The sequence below is a fragment of the Vulpes lagopus genome, chromosome 3, assembly GCF_018345385.1.
Source record: "Vulpes lagopus strain Blue_001 chromosome 3, ASM1834538v1, whole genome shotgun sequence".
Taxonomy (NCBI): Eukaryota; Metazoa; Chordata; class Mammalia; order Carnivora; family Canidae; genus Vulpes; species Vulpes lagopus.
Window position 1 is genome coordinate 21,386,566 of NC_054826.1, and position 24,503 is coordinate 21,411,068.

General features: G+C 35.8%; 2 protein-coding genes across 2 annotated transcripts in view; one reads left to right on the forward strand and one right to left on the reverse strand.

Annotated features, from left to right (window-relative positions):
* CCDC152 (coiled-coil domain containing 152) overlaps positions 1-10,003 on the forward strand; it is a 42,701-nt gene extending 32,698 nt beyond the window's left edge. The window contains exons 5-9 of the mRNA XM_041748470.1: positions 1,017-1,081; positions 4,391-4,493; positions 6,710-6,837; positions 8,696-8,779; positions 9,854-10,003. Of these exons, the coding sequence (XP_041604404.1) occupies positions 1,017-1,081; positions 4,391-4,493; positions 6,710-6,837; positions 8,696-8,779; positions 9,854-10,003 (530 nt within the window). The remainder of the gene's footprint in view (positions 1-1,016; positions 1,082-4,390; positions 4,494-6,709; positions 6,838-8,695; positions 8,780-9,853) is intronic.
* A 108-nt stretch (positions 10,004-10,111) lies between these two features.
* On the reverse strand, positions 10,112-21,445 carry LOC121487256 (selenoprotein P). The gene is made up of 5 exons (XM_041748774.1): positions 21,293-21,445; positions 17,846-18,061; positions 16,894-17,106; positions 15,291-15,408; positions 10,112-11,567 (listed from the first exon to the last, which is right to left on the reverse strand). Exons 2-5 carry the CDS (start codon positions 18,046-18,048, stop codon positions 10,938-10,940), a joined length of 1,164 nt encoding a protein of 387 aa, XP_041604708.1. The 5' UTR covers positions 18,049-18,061; positions 21,293-21,445; the 3' UTR covers positions 10,112-10,937.
* Positions 21,446-24,503: the final 3,058 nt, after the last annotated feature.

Sequence of the window (24,503 nt, forward strand, 5' to 3'; positions counted from 1 at the left end):
TGACAGCCCCAAAATGAAATATTTAGATATACATATAACAAAATATGTATACGATCTATATAAGGAAAACAAAAAAAAATCTGATGAAGTAAATCAAAAAAGAACTAAATAAATGGAGAAATAGTCTATGTTCATGGATAGGAAGACTCAATATTGTCAAGATGTCAGTTCTTCCCAACTTGATCTATAAATTTAGTATGATCCCAATCAAAATTCTGGCAAGTTATTTTATGGATATTGACAACTGATTCTAAATAATTCAGATCTAGAAATAATGTTATCCCGGTCTAGTGTCTGATTCAGCCTTGTCACTTGTCCCAGTTAGTCACTGAACTCAAGCCCTGGACTCTATTTCACAATGGTTTTGAATTACAATCTGGGTGCACCATGCTATTCCTGGCCTAATTTTAGCTCTGAGCACCTTTTATGTCTGTCTTACATACAGATCCTAGCTTTGTTTTGAATCCTCATCACACCTATATCAGAATGGGCTCTTTCCTGGTCTAAGTATATCTGCTTTTCCTTAAAATGCCTAGAAGTTAACAAGAATGAGTACAAAAACTTGTCAAGCACTGCTCCTTCTTTATTATCCTGAGTCAGGAGATGATTTTTGGTTATACACAAAAAGATACCAACTATGGTAGGTCTGAAACAATAGAGCAAATTAAAGATGCAAAACATTAATACATTTCATTCATTTTTTTTCTTATTTAAGTTTTACGTGAAAAGACATTAAGTGAATTTAACTATGCTCTCAATGTTGCTATAGGATACAACCTTCCTCCATTTTTAGCTTAGATATCTAGCTTAAATTATCACTTATCTTCTCTTCTGGCAGTGGTTTTATTTCCCTTACCCATTCTGTAATACCAATTAGACTAATCCTCAAATATGGATCAATCTAACCATACACCTGCTTTATTTATAATGTTACAGTTACTGAAGGCTATTGGTAAAAAGTCATATTAATTAAAAAATGCTACGTACTAGGATGCCATCTGGTGATTTTTACACAGGTGAAAATGAACAACTAAAAAGAAATGCTGATCTTATGAAAGAAAAGTTAAAATCTCATGAACAGGTGAGTTTATGTATTTTTATAATCAATGAAATTCCTGTAGAGCATTTGTCTTCTCAAATTAGAAAACAAGGGGAGTTGTTCTCATTTAGAAAGACAGCCAAAATTTGGAGAGGAAATAGATATGTATATGTGTGCCAGGATTTTTAAAGAAATAAGAGTTTGAAGGATTCTGGTCTCTTTGCAGACTATAATACACTAATATATCACTTACATTACTTTTTCTTTCCACAAAAAAGAAATGCAACTCTTTTGTTACATGTTTTTAAATTACATTAATAGAATTTTTACTGTAGAGTATACCCTATTTTTTTTCAAAGATTTTATTTTTAGTAATCTCTACACCCAGTGTGGGGCTCAAATCCACAACACCCAGATCAAGAATCAGCATGCTCCACTGACTGAGCCAGCCAGACACCCCTAGAGTATATTCTATTAATTAACACTTTTAAACTTTTTATTATAGAATAAATAAATCTTTAATCTTTCTAACTTGAGTAATCCATTGCAATTTATCACATAATCCAAATGAAGGGAGATTTTTATGTGTATCACCAATTATTTTATCTCCCAAAGGCTAGCATACCCTCTGTTACTTTTTCTTTTCTTCTGTAGAAATGGCATATGGCAACAATTATAAAACAGATAACACAATGCCTAGAACATAAAAAGTACTGAGTAAATATCAGTTCCCCCTGCCCTTTGTGAGGCATATTATGATCATTTTTTTCATCTCCCAAGAGCCAATATGTCAAACTCTGACAGACCTAAGATTTCTAAAACTCAAATTGGATCTGTATCAGCCTGAGAACTCCAGCTTGAAGGATCATTTCCAAATTCAACATGCTCCCTCACTTGAGATAATTTAAATATCTATGGAATATATACCACCCTTTATTTTTGCTTTCCTTTATGCCTTTTTTTTTCTTTCCCATTCTTTTCATATTTGCCTTTAAAGCTCAACTATATACGTAAAAGGGTATATATATTCTGGGGCAGAAAGAGAAGTGGGAGAAATTTTTGCCTTTCTCTTCTAAAATATTAAGCCATAGAATGTTGCTTTGCCTAGGGTACTATAGTTTTCAAAGTGGTGGAAATTAAAGAGAAAACACTATAATCCAAGATTCAGAAGTTCTTAATTAGCAGCTGTTCAAAGCAAGCTAAAAATAACCTCAATCCAATGAGAAGTCTCTGATACAAAATGTCCAGGCACATCTAAAACATATGGAGAACTGTTCTCTAGGAAAAAACGCAAGAGGTACTAAATGTCCTTATTTTTAAGTCTGGAAGAGGTTTTGTAACTTGTATATAGAAGATCCTTAAGTTTTATAAAAACAAAAACACAACCAGGGGGCTACCCCTTGAAATTTATAGTTCCCAGAAGGAAAATGAAAAGAAAGCAACCAAGGATAATTTGTTACAACTTGGTCCCCTTAGAAAGAATCAGATTCCTCAGAACTAACACAAGCTAAAGTTGGGGGGAAGAACCTAGTGAGGTATAGCCGGGCCTGAGCCCATACATTAAAATAACCTTTATGCCTGGAGGCTAGAGTGAAAATCCTGTCTTTCCAAATTAATGGAAGCTTTCCATTTCAGTGGTGGCATCTTCAGGCAGCAAAATCAATGAGGAATGAAAACATAGATTTATCTCTTGGGTTTCTCAGAGCAGCAAATGCTTAGTGCATCTAGTTGAGTTGGGAGTAATTTATGAAAGCCACTCTGTAGCTGCCCACCTAGAAATCTAGATACATGCATGTGAAAAATGGCAATTTATGAGATTCACCCCTATATTCATCTACCAAGCTTAAATCAAAGCCAATGATTAGATAGGTTTGCCTATTCCTACAAGTTGCCAGGCAGGATGAGTAGCACAAGTAGGTATCCGCACTATATCCCCTTGAACTTATATCATCTCGGCAAATATACCTCTATTTTTAGTTATAGATATCTAACCTGCTCAATACCCCCTGAATACCTGTTGAAAGCTGGGAACAGGGATGCCTGGGTGGCTTAGTGGTTGAGCATCTCCCTTCAGCTCAAGGCATCATCCCGTGGACTTGGGATTCAGGCCCACATCGGGCTCCCTGCAGGAAGCCTGCCTCTCCCTTTGCCTATATCTCTGCCTCTCTCTCTCTCTGTGTGTGTGTCTCTCATGAATAAATAAATAAAATATTTAATAAGGAAAGAAATAGAAGATGGAAGGAAGGAAGGAAGGAAGGAAGGAAGGAAGGAAGGAAGGAAGGAAGGAAGGAAAGAAAGCCATGAACACTTTCTGAGAAAAAGCGCTCAATGGTACACATGCATACATACCTGTGTCTAACTTTCATACAATTTCAGAAAGTTAATGGATCTTTAAAAACTCATTTACTGGGTCTAGGCTAGGAGATTTTACTTAAATAATTCTTATTGGCATCTTATTCATTCAACAAATATTATCTAGAGATATACACTAGGAGTTGGAGATACAATGGGGAGTAAAAACAACGTCCCTGCTTTTATGATGTTTACTTTAGAAGCTTTTCTTGAACCTCTTGCCTTCATTAATGTACCTTTATTAGTGTCCTACTTTACTTATATTCTTTCTTCTTTCCTTTTTCCTACCTACATCTTAGGCTGTGAGTGGTTTCTTTATGTAGAAACATCCCTCTGGAAAAATTGTAAATTTTATCTTTGGGGGCTTTCACTTCCCAACACATCTCTGAATGCCTCTCTCCCCATTAGTGCAATAATCACTTCTGTGCTTCAGCAATCTAAGAAACCAATCTCAGGCACCTGTTGAGAACTTCTCAACTCCCAAATTCATCCTTCTCTAGCCTCCTCCTCATAAAGCTAACCCTTACCATGGATAGTGTTTAACCTCCTTCTGGGAATTAGGAATGTATATATAATTTTCAGAAACAGAACTTAAGGCCACATTCACAGGATTCATCTATGTTAAGTTAGGGTTGCCAGTTACCAAACAGAACCTTCTATTGGCTCTAAAGTATAGCATTGGCTTTAGTGGACATATTTTAATGCTATCGTGGCATTTATTCATACAATTAACAAAATATTTTGAGCATCTATGATAAATAGTGATGACGAGTATTCAGGAAGCAAAGATAAGACATTGTCTCTAGATGGTTTCTATCTCCTTGGACCGGAAATTGATCCTTCTTAAAGCTGATTATTCAAGCAATTGACAATATCTTTCCCCTCTAGATATGATTACATATTAAAAATTAACATAAACTTTGAGAATTTCACCTTTCTAATTAATGGAAAGTTGTGTACACATTTAATTGAGGAATGAATATATATTTTAATCTTTAGGAATATCAGAATAATATTGCCAAACTTTTGAGTGAAATGAAAATCAAAGAGGAGGGACATAAGATAGAAATAAGGAAACTTCATCAGGACATGCAGGAGAGAAGTAAGTTTTTTGTTTTCAGCTTACTGAATATTAAGACATAATTAAATAATTTAAATGCATGCATGGACTTCTTTCAGTAATTGCCAATATTCTTGAATGAACGTTGCCTTGATACATTTTTTGAAAGATTTTATTTATTTATGTAAGAGAGAGCAAAAGAGCACATGCATGAGGAGCGGCAGAGGGAGAGGGAGAAGCAAGTTGCCCACTGAGCAGGGAGACTGATGTGGGGGCTCAATACCAGGACCCTGGAATCATGACCTGAAGCTGAAGGCAGGCACTTAACCAACTGAGCCACTCCAATGTCCCTGCCTTGATAAATTTTAATATAATTTTGTACCTTTCTATATATTTATTCAATATAAATTACAACATTTCTAAACTAGATTTATGGTTTTTACACTTAACATTACTTAATATGAAGCAGTTAATGTCCTTACAAGATTACAGTGAAATGTATAATTAATAACTTTGATATTTATACACCCTGCATATGGAATATTATTTCAGTAATGAAATTTCCTTCTCTCACTAAAGCAGGTTTTATGAACTTATTTTGAATTAACTGGTTTCATGAAAATAATAAAAACTTTTCATAGTATGGCTCATACTTCTACATCTATAAACTTCTAGGAGAAAGCATAGAAGATAATCTTTGTGAACCTGAGTTAGCCACAACTTCCTAGAAAGAATTAAAAAACACAAACAATAAAGGAAAAAATTCTAAACTGAATTTTATCAAAGTGACTAACTTCTGTTTTTCTTTTTTTTTTTTTAACTTCTGTCTTTCAATATGGTTAAGTACTATGCCCTGATCCTATAGACTCAATATGGCTCAAATTCATTGGGGAAAATGGAAAAAAGAGTCTCAGCAGAGAGAAAATAAAAGCCAAGACATATAGAGGGGGAGACATAGGACATTCTAGGGAATAATAGTCCATTTCCTACCTTTTCTTTGCTCCCACGGAAAGGTTAGCAAGAGAAGCCTAAAACCGTGGCTAGGGCTGGATTCTTTGATCCCTTGAATTGTAAGATAAAAAATGGGAAGTGATTAAAAGTTCTTGAGAAGGTGATGGCCATACTTTGAGGTGTGCGTTAGGAAGACTAATCGGGCAACAGCATGTAGGGTGTAGGGACTTGTGATTGAGAGCCTGGACACAGTCCAAGTGAGGAAAACCCAGGCTTGAAACTAAATAAGTAGTAGATTGGTCCTGGATGGAGAACCTTTGTTAGTGGAGCTAATCAATAATTGATTTTCTTTTCTTCGTAAAGTCAGAAATTTCCTTGAGGCTCCCATCCTGGATGATATGGTGTCATTAATAGGAATAGGAAAGTTGAGAGAAGAGGAAATTTGATGAAGCATAGACATGTGGTGTGACTATGACAGAGGCCTAATCATGTAGAATAATCATGCAGCTCTAAAACCATCCAGTAATTTGGAGCCCTCTGTACCTAGGAATCCAGGCTTTGTGTCTCTCTCTAACCTCTCTAACCACTAAGTCTCCTATTTATTCTCTCTCATAAATGTTTGTACGTGTGTGTGTGTGTGTGTGTGTGTGTGTGTGTGTGTGTACACTACATATATATATATAACTGATGCTTAAGAATACAGGTCAGTTTATTTGTTCAAAAACACTTCATGGGACACCTGGGTGGCTCAGTGGTTGGGCATCTGCCTTTGGCTCAGGGCATGATCACCTCGTCTGGGATGGAGTCCTGCGTTGGGCTCCCTGCATAGAGCCTGCTTCTCCCTCTACCTATGTCTCTGCCTCACTCTCTCTCTCTCTGTCTCTCATGAATAAATAGTTTTTTTTAGAAAACACTACATGGGGGTGCCTTGGTGGCTCAGTTAGTTAATTGTCTGCCTTTGGCTCAGGTCATGATCCCAGGGTCCTGGGACAGAGCTCTGCATTGGGATCCCTGCTCAGCAAGAAGCCTGCTTCTCCACCCCCCCACCCCAGCCCCTCTCCCCAGCTTGTACTCTCTCTCTAATAAATAAATAAAATATTTTTTAAAAAAGCATTTCATGGGTAATCTTTATGTCTCAAGCATTTTGCATGGGCTTATCAAAAATATATAAAAGCTACCCTGCATACGAATGGTTTCTAAAAGATATGTTTTTATTAATAAAATTTATCTTATAGATTATTTAAAATGCTAAGAAATACAAGCTTATAAGCTTTTTGAAATGTTAAGATGAGTTAATTTTTGTTCAGTTGAGTCAAATGAAGAAAAACATAAAGAACTGATAGAGAAAAAGGAGCTGGAAATTTCAGAGTTAAATGCAAAGTTAAGAACTCAAGAAAAGGAAAAACAAAGTGAAATAATCAAATTACAATTAGAGGTAAGTGCACAAGTCTGCTAAATTTGAAGATGCATCTCTTAGTCGAGACTGGACTTTGGGTTTTTTTCATCACAGTGAGATAAATTTCAGAAGTAGACCCAACTCACACACACACACACACACACACACACACACACAGCCTCACTCTCCATCACAAGCAGTTCTCAAACATCAGATAATGGTAGCTACCCTGCCTTTTAGCACTTGGCCCGAAGGTAGGACTCTTCAGTTGTTCAAAGGGTCCTGGTTTCCACAGAGGGTACTGTTTCCTCTGAGACTGGAGATTTGTAACTCAAGATTTCCCCACACTTTGCAGCTGAGTCTATGTAAGCTTCATAGGACTACCATTCCAGCAGTGGAGAGAATGTTTCTAGTCCTTAACATTTTTCTCTCCTCAGCAGAAACTGTGGTACCACAGTAAATCAATTAGAAATTCCTTCAGCTTTTAAAAATTGGTAAGTGGCTCCCTAATAAATGTATAGAAAATACTTATAAGGGCAGACAAACCAGTTTTTTTTAATGTTAAAGGGACTTCAAATAGTGCATATCAAAGGCTACAGTTCTAGGCTCCAAAGCCTTTTCAGGAGGTTATTTAACCTATGTCAGAATCTCAAAGACATAGATGTTTTGACAATATATTTGTTCTTTAAAATTTTTTTCTTGCTTCTAGTCATCTCCATGTCCATCATTCTTCCATTGCTCTTTCCCAACCTGACTCCCACTTTACCTTATGTAGTCAGAATTCACCAGCTTCATTAAGATAACTTCCTATTCATGTTCATGAAAGTTTGGTATCTCTTGGTGAGGTACAATGGTGAAATCTGTAGAATGTTTGAGCAAAAGGGGACTGATGTTGACTTGAGAGGCATTTTGCTGCTGCTACCATCTCTGGTCAAGTATGCCCACAACCCACAGAGAGGATGGGCTGAATAGCCCACTGAGATACAATAGGCTATGTTTCAAGATCTACCATCAACTTCCAATCCATTTACTGAAAATGTGCATTTTGTTTGATATCTGTACTCTGTCACTGGAGCCCAAGTCTATTGTTGTACTGATACATAGAACGCTCTTCGTTGTTCTTCTTCATTGTAGATATCCATTTCCCTCCATAAACCAGAACACAATCCAATCTCACAGTTTGTGTTTAGACCACAGAGAGACTACACTGAACTCAGCCTGTAGGGAAGAATTATAATGGAAGATTTTGAAGAAAAAAAAAAAATATATATATATATATACACGTGTGTGTGTGTGTGTGTATGTGTGTGTATGACCTGTAAGAATGACCTATGAGAATTTTTAAACCTGATTAGTTTAATGTCAAACCAGTAAGAGTTCAAACTAAATCAACAAAATGGTATCCAAATTCTACTACTTAGCCTCAAGGGTTTTACAGAAGTGTTAATGAGTTCTTATCCCATGACTATTGACTACACTATGTTTTCTTTTTATAAAAGGACATTCATGGTAACATGAAAATATTTTTATCCATCTTTAAGTTAACTAGATTCCCAATCCTGCTTATCTAGATTCTCTACCTAATGTCTTAACAAAAAGATTATGCTGACTCTATCCCAGAATCTCTAACATACTGCCCAGGCATTTTGGTACTTTTAAAAAACTCTCCAGGTAATTTTAACATGCAGCAAAATTACTCTTGATTGAGTGTTCTTTGCTCTTTCTTAAAAACTGTTTCTTAAAGAAAGACTTCTGTATCTTATGTTATACAGAGAATATACTTAAATTATAGGTGTGTTAAAAATATAATGGATTATGCTCAGAGCTATAGAAATAATTGTTTCTAGTTGTCTAGCTAGAATGTTCTCAATTAACTTTCTTTTTAAACTTGATTCAGTTTGATGCCAAACTAGCAAGAGTTCAAACTAAATCAAAACCATATCCAGATTCTACTATTTTGCCACAGAGTATCTACAGAAGGGTATGTGAGATTTTCTTCCTTAGCTATTGCTTAAGAAAATAATCTTTTTAATGTGTTTCTATAAAAGCTATCTAGTATTTACTATTAATGTACTTAACAGTTTTTCTTAAAATATATCACACAATCAGAAAGGTACTGAGTTTTGAATAATCTTTAAAGGTCACTTTCAATTTGAGGTGCCTGGGTGGCTCAGTTAAGCATCGAACTCTTGATTTCAGCTCAGGTCATGATCTCAGTGTCATGAGATTGAACCCTCCATCCAGCTATGCGCTCCACGTGGAATCTGCTTGAGAGATTCTCTCTCTCTCTCCCTCTCCCTTTCCCTCTCCTTCCCCCTGCCCCTCCCAAATGCATGCAGGTAGAAGCATGCTCCCTCCCTCTCTCTCTCTCTACCTCTGTGTGTGTATGTGTGTGTGTGTGTGTAAAATAAATAAATAAAATCTTTAAAATTCACTTTCAATTTAAAATAATAAATCTTAGCAGTAAATTAAAATGTTAGAGAAGTTCTTTGACTCTGGACCATCTAAGGAATTCTATAATATAGTCTGAACTCAAGTTGACCTACTATTTTGAAGTTATTTAGGCACTCAGATAATAGATTTTTGTTCAGCTCCTCCTTTATGGTTTATAACTTTCAGCTATATAGAGAGGAGGGAATAAATCAGAAGAAATGGTACTAATATATATTTTGATATCTTTATTCCAGTTTTACTCCATAAGCCTCCTAAAAATAAAATTATAACCTTTCAAAATAAGCTTTTATTTATTTTTTAAAGATTTTATTTATTTATTCACGAGAATACACAGAGAGGAGAGAGAGAGAGGCAGAGACACAGGCAGAGGGAGAGCAGGGTCCATGCATGGAGCCTGACGTGCTACCGGACCCCAGGTCTCCAGGATCACACCCTGAGCGGAAGGCGGCGCTAAACCACTGAGCCACCGGAGCTGCCCCTAAGCTGTCTTTTAAAATATCTACTTAAACCAGAAATGCAGTTTTTGTTGTTGTTTTATTGTGTCTTGTATTCAATCTTACTATTTCTAAATAGCAATAACAAATTTATTTGTTTTATTTAGAAGCTTCAACATCTTCAAGAAGAAAAAAACAAAGAGATTGCAGTTCTTCGTAATACCATTCACGATTTAGAGCAACGCCTCTCTCTTGACAAAGATTCTCAACTTAAACCTATTGGCAAAGGTTCTTATCTTAAGCGTAGACGGTTTTGATTAGGGCAGTAAATTCATTAGTGGCTACTCAATTTCTCTAAAAGCAGTTGAAAATTTACCTATATCATTAACATATTGCCTAAATAATAATGAGAAAAGAGAGCTTTAAACTTTTTAAATTGAGTTTATTTAAACAAATCCACATTTGGTCAATTATGCACTACATTCTTGCTTAATAGTATTAACCATATAGGAGGTCAGGTTTATAGGACTTAGTTTACCTATTGAACCATCATTGACTATGGAAATACTTTCTAAGCAATCAAGATATAGACATTCTTTTATCTTTTCCATTACAACTTTCAAGATAGACTATCTCAAAGTTTAAAGAGAGTGATACAATGCTAGATAAAGAAACAAGATATAAAGGCTTCATGTATATGTGATAGTAAAAACCAAGATATGACTCTTAGATATACAAAGTGTAAATGGATATTTAAAATATTTGTGTCAGTATTTCTGGAACCTAAAAGATAGAATTCACTGAGTTCTTTAAAGGTTTAATCAGTTAAAAATGTAAGATTAAAAAGACTAAATGTTTTTTTGAGAAATAAGTAAAGAAAAAAATGGAAAACATGTCTTGGTTGTTCTTCCTCCATTCTAAATTGCTAACTATCCAACAGAAACCCCTAGGTCATAGTTTATGTCTCTGTTTTCATTAATGCAAGTAGAATGCTGGAAAAAGAAAAAGAAAGACATATTAACCAAATGCTGCAATCACCTTTTATAATAAAATAATGAAAATATGGTTTGGGTCAAAATTTCTTTGACTTAAATTTTAAAATTTGGAGGCCAATATAATAGATTTCTTTGTACAAATCCAATTCTTATTTTTGGATCATTATTATTGTGGTAGCTTGTAAAAAGCTGGAAATGAAATTGTCTAGACTGGGGGAATATATCCTATTTAAAGTATTTAGTATGGAAGTCATTTTCACATTTTGGTCTTATGTTTTCAGCTTCAATTGGTGCTGGCTTCTGTGGGCCTGAGCTGCTGACTTGCTTGTCATGCAGCTGGAGGCCAACGTCACTGTCAAGACTCAATGACGTTCTCCTCTGCCCAAAGTCCCTGTCAGCTGCATAAAGAGGGGAGGGTTTCTGTACATTGTCAGGTGATTGCAGACCCTGTCTTTTCAAATATCAGATGTCGTCAGTGTCAGCATCAGCTGCTAGGGGCCAACCCTGAATCTCTAGGCAATTTGCAGAGTAACTGGTTTCTACATCCCTTTCGTCAGAGCTGATTTTGTGGAACAGAAAGTTGTAAACTTTCACTTCCTGCTGGCATATCTCAGTTGTCTGGGTGGCCCTGTCTCTGGTGGTCCTTGTGCTTATGGTGGCGATGAAGGCCTTGAGGTGCAGGATGCTCGGAAACATCTGGTTCTTCTGGTTGCTGATTCTCTGAAAGCTCATCATTCTCATGAGGCTGATGCCAATGCTTGTGATGATGATGATGATGATGATGATGGTGAAGGTGGTGGTCATGGGGATGTGGCTGGGGAGCCTCAGTTGTGCTTTCCACAGTGCCTGAAGATACCATTTTACAGACCTCTTCATCTTCCAGGACCTAGAACAAATTTATAATTACTTATCAACAAGTGTATAGATTTAGCAGAAGTGCACAAAAAATTATCTGTAGAGCTAACATATGTAAAATTCAAACCAGCTACTTAGGATTGAACTTGCTTTGTTTTTCTAGCCTCTTATTAATGAGATAAAAAATTGATATCAGTTTCAACACCTAGCCTTTTTAAAAAATTTGGTTCCCATTATACCTAATTATAAAGTGCTCCTTGTGCAAAGTTTGCACTTAACCAAAGAATCCTCAAGCATCTCACAAAAGAATTAACATTAATGTTTTGCAAGTAGACAAAATAGAGCATAAGACAATTAAAATTCAACAGTTCACCTAAGTTTCCATACTGGTTAAATCAACAGCTGAATTCAAATTTTCCTCACCAAGAGAATTTCCCAGATTTTTAAGAATTCTGAAGAATTTAAGAGATACGTAAGGCTTAAAATGAAAGCAAACCACTGAACTTACATCTGCAAAAGTAAAACTAAAACTGGCTAAAATAACTTACATTAAACAAATACCAAATCTTAAAAGCAGTAGAACTACATGGACCCTTTTACACCTGTGTCAATCTACTCCTCTGTTCAAATTTAATGTTATATTCTGAAGCAAACCAATTCTCTCTGAGAGCTCAAAAATGCCAATAAACTCTCCTCAAAATGGATTGTTTTTCATGCCTCAGCTTATGTCAGGAAATGTTTTGAACTTCACTAATTTTGCTACTGTGTCTCTACTGTAGAGCTGTCAGCTGCAAGTAGCAAATTACTGCGCATTTCCACTGAGCAAAAGATTCCATTCTGCATCAATCTGTTAATTTGCTGCAAGTCTTTTTTTATTGTTTCGTGTGCCCATACATCATAGGCTCAAAGCTTACAGATACAGCAATATCATATGAAACTTCTACCTAGAGTGATTTGTAAGTAAAGTTAGAGAGAATGTGGTCTCTCAAACTGATTTTCTAAGTGGTATGATTCAGTGTTTTGAAAAGTTAAAAATTCTACTGGATTTTGCATACAATTATTAAATGCTATATTTTTTGGTTATTTCTGAATTACTTTTGAAAACTTAATGCAATTTTTAAAGTTTTTATTCAATTTCCAGTTAAGACAACAGTGTATGTTGGCAAATCGAACTTCAAAAAATATATACAAAAAAAAAAAAAAAAAAGACAACAGTGTAATATTAGGTTCAGGCATACCATAGAGTGATTTAACACTTCCATACAACACCTGGTGCTCATCACAACAAATGAATTACTTAATCCCCATCACCTTTTTAACCCAATCCATCTGGTAACCATCAGTCTGTTCTCTGTAGTTAAGAGTCTGTTTCTGGTTCTTGGTTTGCCTCTCTCTCTTTTCTCCCTTTGCTCATTTGTTTCTTTTTTCTTTTCTTTCTTTTTTTTTTTTTTTTGCTTTATTTTTTATTTTATCTTATTTCTTTTTATTTTTTTTCCAAGTTTTTACTTAGATTCCAGCTAGTTAACATACAGTGCAATATTAGTTTCAGGTGTAGAATTTAGTGATTCATCAGTTACATATAACACCCAGTGCTCATCATAAGTGCCCTCCTTAATCCCCATCCCTCCGTCCAGCAACTCTTGGTTTGATCTCCACAATTAAGAGTCTGTTTCTTGATTTGCCTCTCTTTTTGTTCTCCCCATGTTCATTTGTATTTCCCTGATGATCAGTGATGTTGAGCATTTCTTCATGTGTCTGTTGGCCATCTGTAATGTGGCCATTTCTGGGCTGAAGGCAGTGCTAAACCAGAACAATTTCTTCTTTGAAAAAATGTCCATGTGTACTGCCCATTTTTTAATTGGATTATTCAGATTTTTTGGTGTTGAGTTTTAGAAGTTCTTTATATATTTTTCATACTAACCCTTTATTAGATATGTCATTTGCAAGTACCTTCTCCCATTCCATAGGTTGCCCTTTAGTTTTGTTTCCTTCACTTTTGAGAATTCAATAATACACAAAATTTGATAAACTTAGTAACAAGCTGATAAATGTTTAAAATGCACTACATAATGCTCTAAATGTTCAGATTGATAGTAGTCTAATTTCAAAAATCAATTACTATATTTTGTTGATCTTACAATGTATTTTTTTCACATTTTGTTTTTAAAATCAGAATGCATCCTACTGTTGATGGTAACATTGCATCCTACCTTTACTGATAACATTTTTTAATAGTACATAAATTAAGGTGTCCTATGATTAATGGCATCTAGGACACAATGAAATAGGAATACTCTAATTTTTTTGGTATATCAGATATATATGGTATATTATTCCTATTCACAAGTGGTTTGTAAATTTTAAGCATGTTATGGGAAGTGTTTCTGCATTTGTTTCAATATAACTGAACATAATTATACTATTAGGCACTTGCAAAAATGCCAAATACTAAAATAAACCCAAACTATGAGAAATCAATATAGCTAGCATTTATAAGCACTTAATAGAAGTTAAACATTGAGTTAACTCTTTATTTGCACCTCAGACTTCCCATCTTTAAAAGCGGTAGAATAATTTAATAAATAAATAAATAAATAAATAAATAAATAAATAAAAATAATTTTTTAAAAAGCGGTAGAATAAGTTTCATAGGATTATAATTAAGATTAAAATGTGGAAAATTATATAACTATAGTAATTAATCTGTTGTGCTTCATAACAACTAAATTAGTTAATTAAATAATTCATTAAAAATTGAGATTGCTTTTTTTACAACTGGAAAAATCTGAAGGATGTATAGCTCACAAATAAAATTCAGAATTATTTTTAAACCTGAGTTCAAATTTTGCCAATTTGCTCTATTAAGGAAAACTGTTTGGAATTATTTTCAACATTGGACAGGGGAAGGCTAGTTAATATAAATTAAAATCCATTCCTTGAGTATCTTTTTATAAACAGTATTTTAAAAGAGAGCTTCTCCTAACAAGGAAGAAATATTCTCACGGTTAAGAGAGAAATATCGGTAACGAGTAAAAAAACTATTCCAGGGCAGCCCAGGTGGCTCAGTGGTTTAGTGCTGCTCTCAGCCCAGGGTGTGAACCTGGAGACCTGGGATCGAGTCCCACATCGAATTCCCAGCATGGAGCCTGCTTCTCCCACTGCCTGTGCTTGTGTCTCTTTCTCTCTGGGTCTCTCATGAATAAATAAATAAAATCTTTTAAAAAAAATCTATTCCACTGTTAAATAAACATGGCGATTCTAACTACAGAATAGGCAGTCAGTGTAAGGGCTTCCCGGAAAAGCTGATAGTTTTACATCCTTGATAAATTAAGTAGCTATCTGGGCCCCAATTCCATTTTGGGTAATGCCATGAATAAGCTTTGCTATCACTATGCTCTTGTGTGAACATATTCAGGCTATTACAATAATGTTATTTTATGCTGGCTGAATTCTTTGACCACTTTGAACACATGCAACATCATTTGGTGGTATTTGAAATATGCAATCTACACTGATTTTTGTTTTCAAACTCCTCCTAGATAAAAGCAGCAATACAGATCTTGTAAAGATGTCTTACAGTATGTTACATAATAGAAAGAGGGGATAATTATAAAAATTACTGTTGTCGTTTATTTTTCGCATACCAACAGAAACATTGATTAGCTAATTGGTCATGAAACACTAACTTATTTAGATATCTCTTAAAAGATTTTCTCTTTTCTCCCAGTGAAAATAATTGAGAAAAATAAAATACCGTGAGAGAGCAGTTTCCACATTTCTCTTCACAGTAAGCCCTCTTAATGGCTTCTTCTACATATGGAAAAGTTAGGAAGGAGTAAGGCAAACCAAGATGATATACAAGACGGCCACATCTAAAAAAAAAAAGAAATACAATATCATTACAATATTTTCTGTATCATGATCGTACTCAAGCAGTTTGGGTTAGATATTGTTGGTTTAATGGTCTTTTTTTGGGGGGGGGTGTTTAATGGTCTTTTTAAGACCCATTCACAACTTCAGTAAATTTCCTTGAATGGGGTCTCAAATGAGCTCCCTGACACTGAATACCAGCTTAGGTCACAGCACAACAACAGTAAGTCTAACCCTAGCATTTCAAAATGTTATAGATATGCCACTATTAATATCAAAACTACATAGTTTAGCTATTGTGACTTGGTCAAATATAATTTGGTAATAGACATAAAACCTACCAATGCCCAAACCACCGACCTATCATAAATTGGGCTCTGCAAATCACATGAGGTTTTCATAACTGCTATGGCAGCACAAATTCCACACAAGAAAAAAATCACAGTACAACAAAAAAGATCCTCATGTCTTGGTCCCACTTATTTAAAAAATATATCTGATGCAACAAAAAATTTCAGTATAATGAAAGAAATTAAACTATAATACTTGGTATTCTCAGAAATGGTGGAGTTGAAATGTCCTTCTTGCCTACATTTTACCCAGCATATATAATATTATGTGAATATCAAGAAGCTACACTTTGCAACTATCTAAATTAGAAGTTTGAAATCCTAAAAGAATATATAATATTAAAAATATTTAGAATAAGATGAATTAGGGCTTAGGCCTAAACAGAGTCTGGCTTCACCATTTCTGAAAAGTCAGAAAAAAATAGCACCAACTAATCAAATAACGTAAGCACTGAGGTTTCTTCAAAATACAAATGTTTGGGATCCCTGGGTGGCGCAGCGGTTTGGCGCCTGCCTTTGGCCCAGGGCGCGATCCTGGAGACCCGGGATCAAATCCCATATCAGGCTCCCGGTGCATGGAGCCTGCTTCTCCCTCCGCCTGTGTCTCTGCCTCTCTCTCTCTTTCTGTGACTATCATAAATAAATAAAAAAATTAAAAAAAAAAAAAAACAAAATACAAATGTTTTATTCATTCATGGGATCAAAAGCAGATTTATGCAGATTTGACATAAATGATTAACATACTCTATAGTTCAGAAATTCAGGTATGTAGCTTTTATACTGTTAATCAGAGTAGAGATAAGCAAGTGGTCTGCAAAGTATAGTTATTCATCTGCAAAATTCTCAAGTTAGATTTGTACATGATATACAAATTGATCCTTCTTTTTCAGGATGCCAATCTATGGGGGGAAAATGTATAGTTAATTTTCTCTATTTCCCTACAAGAATGGTGAATTCTTTGCACAAAAGAGTCATTTCAAAAACATTAAAACCAAACATTCTAATGTGCTCACTCTGAGTACCTGGTAATAAAACAAAAGAAGATTTCTTATTTCAAATCACTTACTATTAAATGAAAAGCAGGTTATATTTTAATTTGGTCTGTGTGTGTGTGTGTGTGTGTGTGTATGTACATACCTGTCATATATGAGGAAGTCATCCTTTTTCCCATTTAAGAGAGTCCAGACATCTGTTTGATTTTCTTCTTGTTGATAAACAGGAATGTGCTCTGAAACCTTATTTTTAAGGTACATATATTTTAATTGAGAAGAGAGTCCTTGATGATTAACAACAACATAAGAGATGTTCAAAAATCCTTCTTTCTCCAGCTTTACCCGCAGGTCTTCCAATCTAAAATATTTGGGAAAAATACACAAAAAGGAATAATCTCATTTACTCTATTACAGACTTCTCTCTCCTTGCTATTTTTCACATGAAACTCTTTCACTATTTTTTACTTATCTCTTCTTTGTATTGTCATAAAAAATTAAAACTTTCTGTTTTTTTCAATTTATTGAGCAATTGTGCTCAGTTAATACCAAACACCAAATGGTTGCACAAGAAATAGCTCATTTGGTCCTCAAATTAATAATACAAAGTGTGTATTTTTTTAATCCATCTGACAGAGTATTCTTCCCAATAAATACTGAATAACCCAACAAATAAAAAACATTTGTTATACATATAATTTATATACACATATATATGTTAAATGACACAAGACATTTGGTGGCAATCTAGTGTTGATTCTACTCCAGCAAAGTGCAGTATTTGCTTCCTGTATAAAAATAACTAACATATTTGCAGGATTATGTTTTAGAATATTTCCTTATACAAGTAATATATATTTAGTAGGACATTTATAAAATATAGGTCCACAAAATGAAGACAATTGTTCTATAATCCCAGAAAAACCACTATAAATTTTTTGCTGTATATCCTCCTAGTATACTTTCTTGTAATATGTTTTATGCAAACTTGTATAGTTTTTCTAATAAACACATCTTTTCCATTTCTATTTTTATTTCATGTATGTATGTATTTAATAGCTTTCCCCTTGAGAAATCCTAGACCACAGAAGGCCTCTCACCTGGATGCCTGCAGTATGCACAGGTATCAGCTGGCTTGAAGAAGAGCAACCACTGTCACTTTACCACTTGAGTTCAGCATTGGATTTTGATCCCTTATGCTCCAGGCTGGAGGTTGCTTACAAAAGGAGCTTTGTCCCTGGCTCTCTGCTCCTCCCCATGGGAGAAGACAGAGAGCCAGGGCAAGCCCCAGGCTTCTCCACATTGCTGGGGTTGTCCTGTAAAAGAGGAAATCTTTCTGTCATCTTCACGGGTGACCTCAAAGTCATCACCAGGAATTTCTATAAAGCCAGCCAGTCCAATTCACCTTCCTCTCAGTACCTAGCCTGTGAATTCTATCCCAGCGCTGCTAGCCTCATTATGTTGGGTCTCTTTGCACCAAATCTTCCCAGATGGGGTAGAAAATCAGCCAGAGGCAGAGGAGTTATCAAAGTATCTCCTAACTACCTGGCTTGGCAAGATATTTTAGTAAGCATGCAATGGAGATTTGCCTGAACAGGCAGCCAAGTACTTGTCTAGGAGAAGATAAAAGTTTAGAAAAATTTTGAGATAGCCCCTATAACCAAATAACATTCTACAAATGATTTTGTTTTTAAGATGCACCAAGTTCTGGCTGCTGCTTTCTATCCTCCACCAATCTAAGAAAAGGAAAGGGTAAGTAGGGGGTTCTGCACAGAAATGGAAAAAGTCAGCATGGAAAGAGAACCCAGGAAGAAAAGAGATGGCAAAAGGGACAATTTGCCAACCTGAAGGTGGCTTACATGGGGCTCTTCAGGTTCAAGCATTCTGTTTTTATAAGTCTCTTTGGTACAGCTCCCTTCTGTTCCTCTTATTCTTTAAAGTCTAGCTCTATGTAAACAATAAAGGATTTGAATCTTTTCAGGTATAAAAGCACCTGCCAAAATGTTACTACCACATCCCAGATAAATATGGACCAAAGAAAAACACCTGACCAAGGAAAACAGTCGCAAATAACTGCCCCTCTATCATTCCAAGCTCACTGCAATTTACACTCAGTCTACATATTGACTACCATGACTTTCAGGAAGTTCCTGTGACTAGGTGGCATGCTCTTGGGTAAAAAGATGCCCTCTCTGGGTAGAAAAGTTAAATATCTGACTAGAAATATTGCCCCAAATAAGGCTAACTCTCTCAGTAGACAGGTACACATAAAATAGGTGATTTATAGAGAGGTGGTGAAAATAAGGAACACATTCAGCAGAGATGAGCCGAAAAGAAAAATCCACCAAGGAACAAGCTTATTCTTATATAAAAGTCTGTGGAGAGTGATCAGGACAACATTCTAGAACTAGGAAGCTGGCACACTTTCAGACTGGGATAAGCAAAAGAACTTTTGTAGGGGGTAGGGGAGGGAATGCAGAATAAGTTACCTAGAGTGAGCCCCAAATTAAGATGGGTGTAGAAAGGCTAGAATCAGATTGACTGGGGCTCTCATGCACTGGTACATATAGATAGAAGTTTTAAAAACCTGACTAGGGAGATCCCTGGGTGGCTCAGTGGTTTAGCGCCTGCCTTTGGCCCAGGGCGTGATCCTGGAGTCCTGGGATCAAGTCCCACCCACATCAGGCTCCCTGCATGGAGCCTGCTTCTCCCTCTGCCTGTGTCTCTGCCTCTCTGTATGTGTGTGTATCTCTCATGAATAAATAAATAAAATCTTTAAAAAAATAAAATAAAATAAATAAACAAAAACCTGACTATCTTTCACATCATTTAACACGAACAAAATTCCTACCTATATAGGATATCTTGATAAGAGCCTAACAAAAGAGAAGAGAAAAAAAAAACTAAATGATTTATTAAGGACACCCAACTATTCTAATATCTTTAAGATCCTAATATTTAAAAATAGAGGCTATATCTGGACTAAATCTAGGGAATTTCTTTAGCCTAGTATTTATATTGATGGTGCAAATTACCCTCGTTATAGCTAACCACTCATTAAGCATTTACAGAACTCTACACAAGTGGTATTAAGCACCTCTCTATATCATGTCAGTTAATCCTGACCATCACCATCCTCTTCTGCAGCTCAGGAAACCATGGCTAAGAGAGAGTTAGGCATCTGGTTCAACTCCACATAGCTAGTAAGTCACAAAAGAGACTGGATTCAAACCAGTTCTGCTAAATCCAAAACATGATCTCTCAGCTATTAGATCACTTCTAACAACTACAGTAGCCAGGGTTTCGTTAGTTTATGCCCTAGGATGGCAAAGAGAACATTAAAATAATTCAAGCTGTTTTGTTTCTTACTAGAATGGAGAGATTTCCCCTACTTTCTAGAATATAATTTCAGTAATTATGGAATCTTCAGAATAAATTCAGCACTTGGTATGCTCACTTTACCATATACATACACTTTCAAGGGGCTAAATATAAATGAAAAGACTTTTTTCCCTCATTTCCCTCATTTAGTTTTTTTATTAAAAAAAGGCATAAAGTCATTGGCAGAGAGTAGTGGATTATGGAGTTCACACAAATTTTCTTCTTTTGTTATGATCAATAGGCTGTTCAACTTCATTTTCTTAACATCATTTTTTACATAATTAACATTTGATTATAATTATAGCTATCAGATAGCCATATAAAATAATGAAGATAAGTAAATGAGAATTATTGGAAGCTGTTGAAAGTAGTTGTGAATTTCACTAATCTCAACACTTTTCAATCACAAAACTAGTTTTTTTTTTTTTTTTTTACCGAATACAGGCTTACATTTGTTTTAAATTCCCCATTAAAAGGCAAAATATGCAGAAACTTTTTCCTGAACTTCAGACTGACATCTGAGGGTCCTTCCTCATTCACCTGAAAGCCCCACTCACCTTGTACACTGCAAAACTTCGCATTTAATTCCAGGCCACCTGATTTGACATGGGTTTTAACTCTTTTAAGGGCAAGCACTTCTGTACAATGGACAGAACCTGTTCTCTCCCACCTGCCACCCCAGCTCTCTTTATTTTTCCTGAAACTCTCACAATATCCCTGGACATTTCTACAGCATGTAGAATGGCCATATTTCAGTCTCTACCTTTCAAATCCATGGGCTGATTTTTCCTTAGAGTTCTCACTCTGTTTTTCAGTGGGAGATATTTAAGCTTGAACACGCAATACTGCTTATATAACAACACGACTGTTTGCAGAGTAACAGCATTCCTTTTCTCCAGCCTCCCCTGCTCCCATCCTCAAGTGGAAGGCAGGGCAGCAATCAGAGGACTGCCTAGTGCCCGGGGCCAGAATCTCACCCACCACACCCAATTCCAGACTCTAGTTCTCTTTCTTTTATATTATTTCTATTTTATTTACCCATCTCCCTTTTTAAAAAATCTATCCTGTCTTTAAAAATGACGGAAACATTTCATCAGACTCAAAATCAAATTATTTAGCCAACTCTAAAGGAATCAAATATTGGCAAATGCAAAGTTCCTACTTACACAACCCCTTCTGACCAGGCTGCTTCCCTTCTCTTTGCTCAGCTCTGCAGCTCTTCCAAGCCCCAGCCAGAAGCCCTGGTATTTATAGTCCTGTTGTTTACCTCTCTCCAGCAATAGTCCAAAGTTCATTGCCCGCTCTGACTGTGACCTTGCAAGCAGAGCAAACTCTTGAACTGATTATTATAAACAACTTAAAAGAAAGGATGTGCTGCCAAGCGTAAAATAGGGGGAAAGTTTTTTTGCAATTACTGATTTATTTCCTATCCTTTTTAGTCACCCCAGTATCTAGAATTTAATGGTACAGTCGGGGGCGGGAGGAAGGGCTAAGGGTAAAAGGGCCTCCAAGTCATGTTCTTTTTCAAACTATAATAGGGAAAAACATTTGCTGAGCCAGCAAGTTAAGCTGCTGCTTTTTTAAAAAGGAAAAAAAAAAGTTTTTCCTTCTGCTCTGTTGTGGCCAGGTTATCCTAACCCAGACTGTGTGAGCTTTGTTAGAAAAGTCACCTGCTGTTCCAGAACTTTCCAATCTCCTGTGGTTACAGACCTGCTTGGATTGTTTTGCTGTGTTTAAAAGTTGGATCTGTGTGGGATCTCACAGGACCTCTGCTCTTTTCTTTTTCATTTAAGAAAAGGAACAAGAAACCAGGCCTTGTAGTTGAGGGAAACCAAGCCTCATATAATCATCACAGACATCTTACTCCTTGGAAGGCCTATGCATCCTGCTGAATTTTTTAAGAATAGAAAGAAATATTTACAAATAAATGTACCATACAAATAAAAGTTTCTAGAGGAGTAGTTGGACATGGAAAAGGGTATAGAAATTTTAAATTTTTCACAAATTAAATTGAAAATTCTTACTCTTTCAGAAAGAGGTAAATTCTTTCTACTGACTGCTACATGTAAGCACACCATGGTGTATAAGGTAAGGAGAAATGCCAAGTGATGGTATCCCTGGAAAGCGATGGTTTTCAAGTAAGCCTTGCCTTTACTATTAATGTATTTTGTCCAAACAAACCCCTATTGATGATTGTGTGCTGGGTACTGTTGTACCACGTGGGGGTAAAGACAAAGAGACTCACATGTTAGCCTTCCCACAAAGAAACATCAAATGAGAAGCCAAATTGTTTACTTGTGCTAAGTAGTAGGTACTAACCATTTTGGGTTCCAGATCCCTTTGATAAATGCTTAATTTCTCCCCAGGGGAAAAAAAATGTAAACATCCAAACTTGCTTTTTGAAAGATTCTTGTATGAAGCAGATAGTCCCCCTGTAGCTATTTTCCTTGACAAAGTACCTGAATAGTCCTCTTGGGTCTGTCTGCGGCAGGAAATCTAGTATTTTGCCATCACCTCCTTTCTTTACAAGTGGTTTTAGCAGCTGCCTCCTGCCCCAAAAAGGTTTCCCCTCACATGTGTATCTAGCTACAAAGCAAAGTACCCAGGATTGTGTGTGTTCAATCCAATGTGTGTCTAAAACTCCAGGTGGCAAAAGGAGACGATGAGGAGCTTATGATATCTGAGGGGGAGCCATTCTTAACAGCCTCTCCTGCGCTAGGCAACCTGGGACCAGTCAACATTTTTAAGAGAGCAGAATTTTCAAACAATCCTTGATTTGATGTTAATCAAATTACATTAAATCAGATTAAATTAAATAAACATTTATTAGGTGCTTATGCTAGGCACAGTGCTAAGTTCCCTTGTTCTCAAGGATCTCAAAACCTAATAGGGTAGGCATACAAGTAAGCAGAAAAACAAAACAAAATGAAAACACTGTAAAGTGTGACAACATCCAAATGGCTGCATGCACAAGGTTCTGTTAGGAACTTGGAAATTAAAAAAGAAGCATCTTAACCCAGCCTAGAGATAGGGCCAGCATGCTAGGTTGGTAAACTTCAAGCAAGTTCAACAGGAGCTTTCTTAGATTTTACCCTCTACTTCAGACTACCCACCAAATCTGACCACAGCACTATCTAGAAAGCTTTTTTGGTTCCAATTTGTTTTTTGTTGTTGTTGGGTTTTTTTAAAGATTTTATTTATTTATTCATGAGAGACACAGAGAGAGAGGCAGAGACATAGGCAGAGGGAGAAGCAGGCTCCCTGTGGGGAAACTGATGTGGGACTCGATTCCAGGGACCCGGGATCATGCCCTGAGCCAAAGGCAGACACGCAACCACTTAGCCATCCAGGTGCCCCTCGTTCCAATTTGTATGAATAATTAAAATCTCCTGACCAGTTGCTCCAGCCACCACCACACAATCAAACATTAAGATCACTGACTGTATTCTATCAAGTTCAACTTTATCCTAATGATCTCATCTCTTATGACTTCCAGCTCTGGAACCAAGAACTTTCTTCATACAGTCTCATTCTTCCCCAACTTTATTATTTGTCCCCAGAATATTTATAAATTTATTTAAGCCATATTTGTAATAAGCATTTTATAGGCAGCAGATAATTTCCTTGGAGGATAGGACCTTCCAAATCTGAGTCCTAGATATACTTAAAAGAGCGATAAACTATGAATATGATTTAATAAATCAGCTTATTAGCTACAGCAGGTGATCATACGGCATTGATCCATTAACGTTTGTAAAACATTAATGTCTCAAAATATTAGAAAGTGAAAGAATGTTATTATTACATGAAGAGCCTATGTAAAACATTAACCCCCTTAACTTGGCTGTTAGGTGCTGTTTTATGTGCAAAGGGAAATGAAGACCTTCCCAATATTTGGGGAAATAGCACCTATTGACCTAAGTGATTCTTCCTTTCTGTTGCATGTACAAGAAAGTGCCCTAGACTTTACCTTATGCATTGTTCCAAATATAATATTGTTTGAGCATCCATGTTGAAAGATAAGCCCCTGAGTGTGGAAGAGATATCTAGGAAAAGGAAAGATGTTTTCAAAGTAAACAAGATAAATGAGAACAGTGATCAGAGGAAGGCATTGGAACAACAGCTTTGGTTAGATAAGGACCAATTTGATCCTTTGAGATCTATATGAAACTGAAATATGCTTTGAAGAGAGCTTTGCTTTAAGCTCACAAGTTTACAAATCTTAGAATTGTTTAATATATATACACAGTGCCAAATGACATAATCCCCTGAATTAATGAAACACCATATTCAAAGAGTATACCTGTTGTATTTTGACCTAAAGCAAAACCAGATACATATTTAAGTATTATAACACTTAAAGCATTATAACACTAT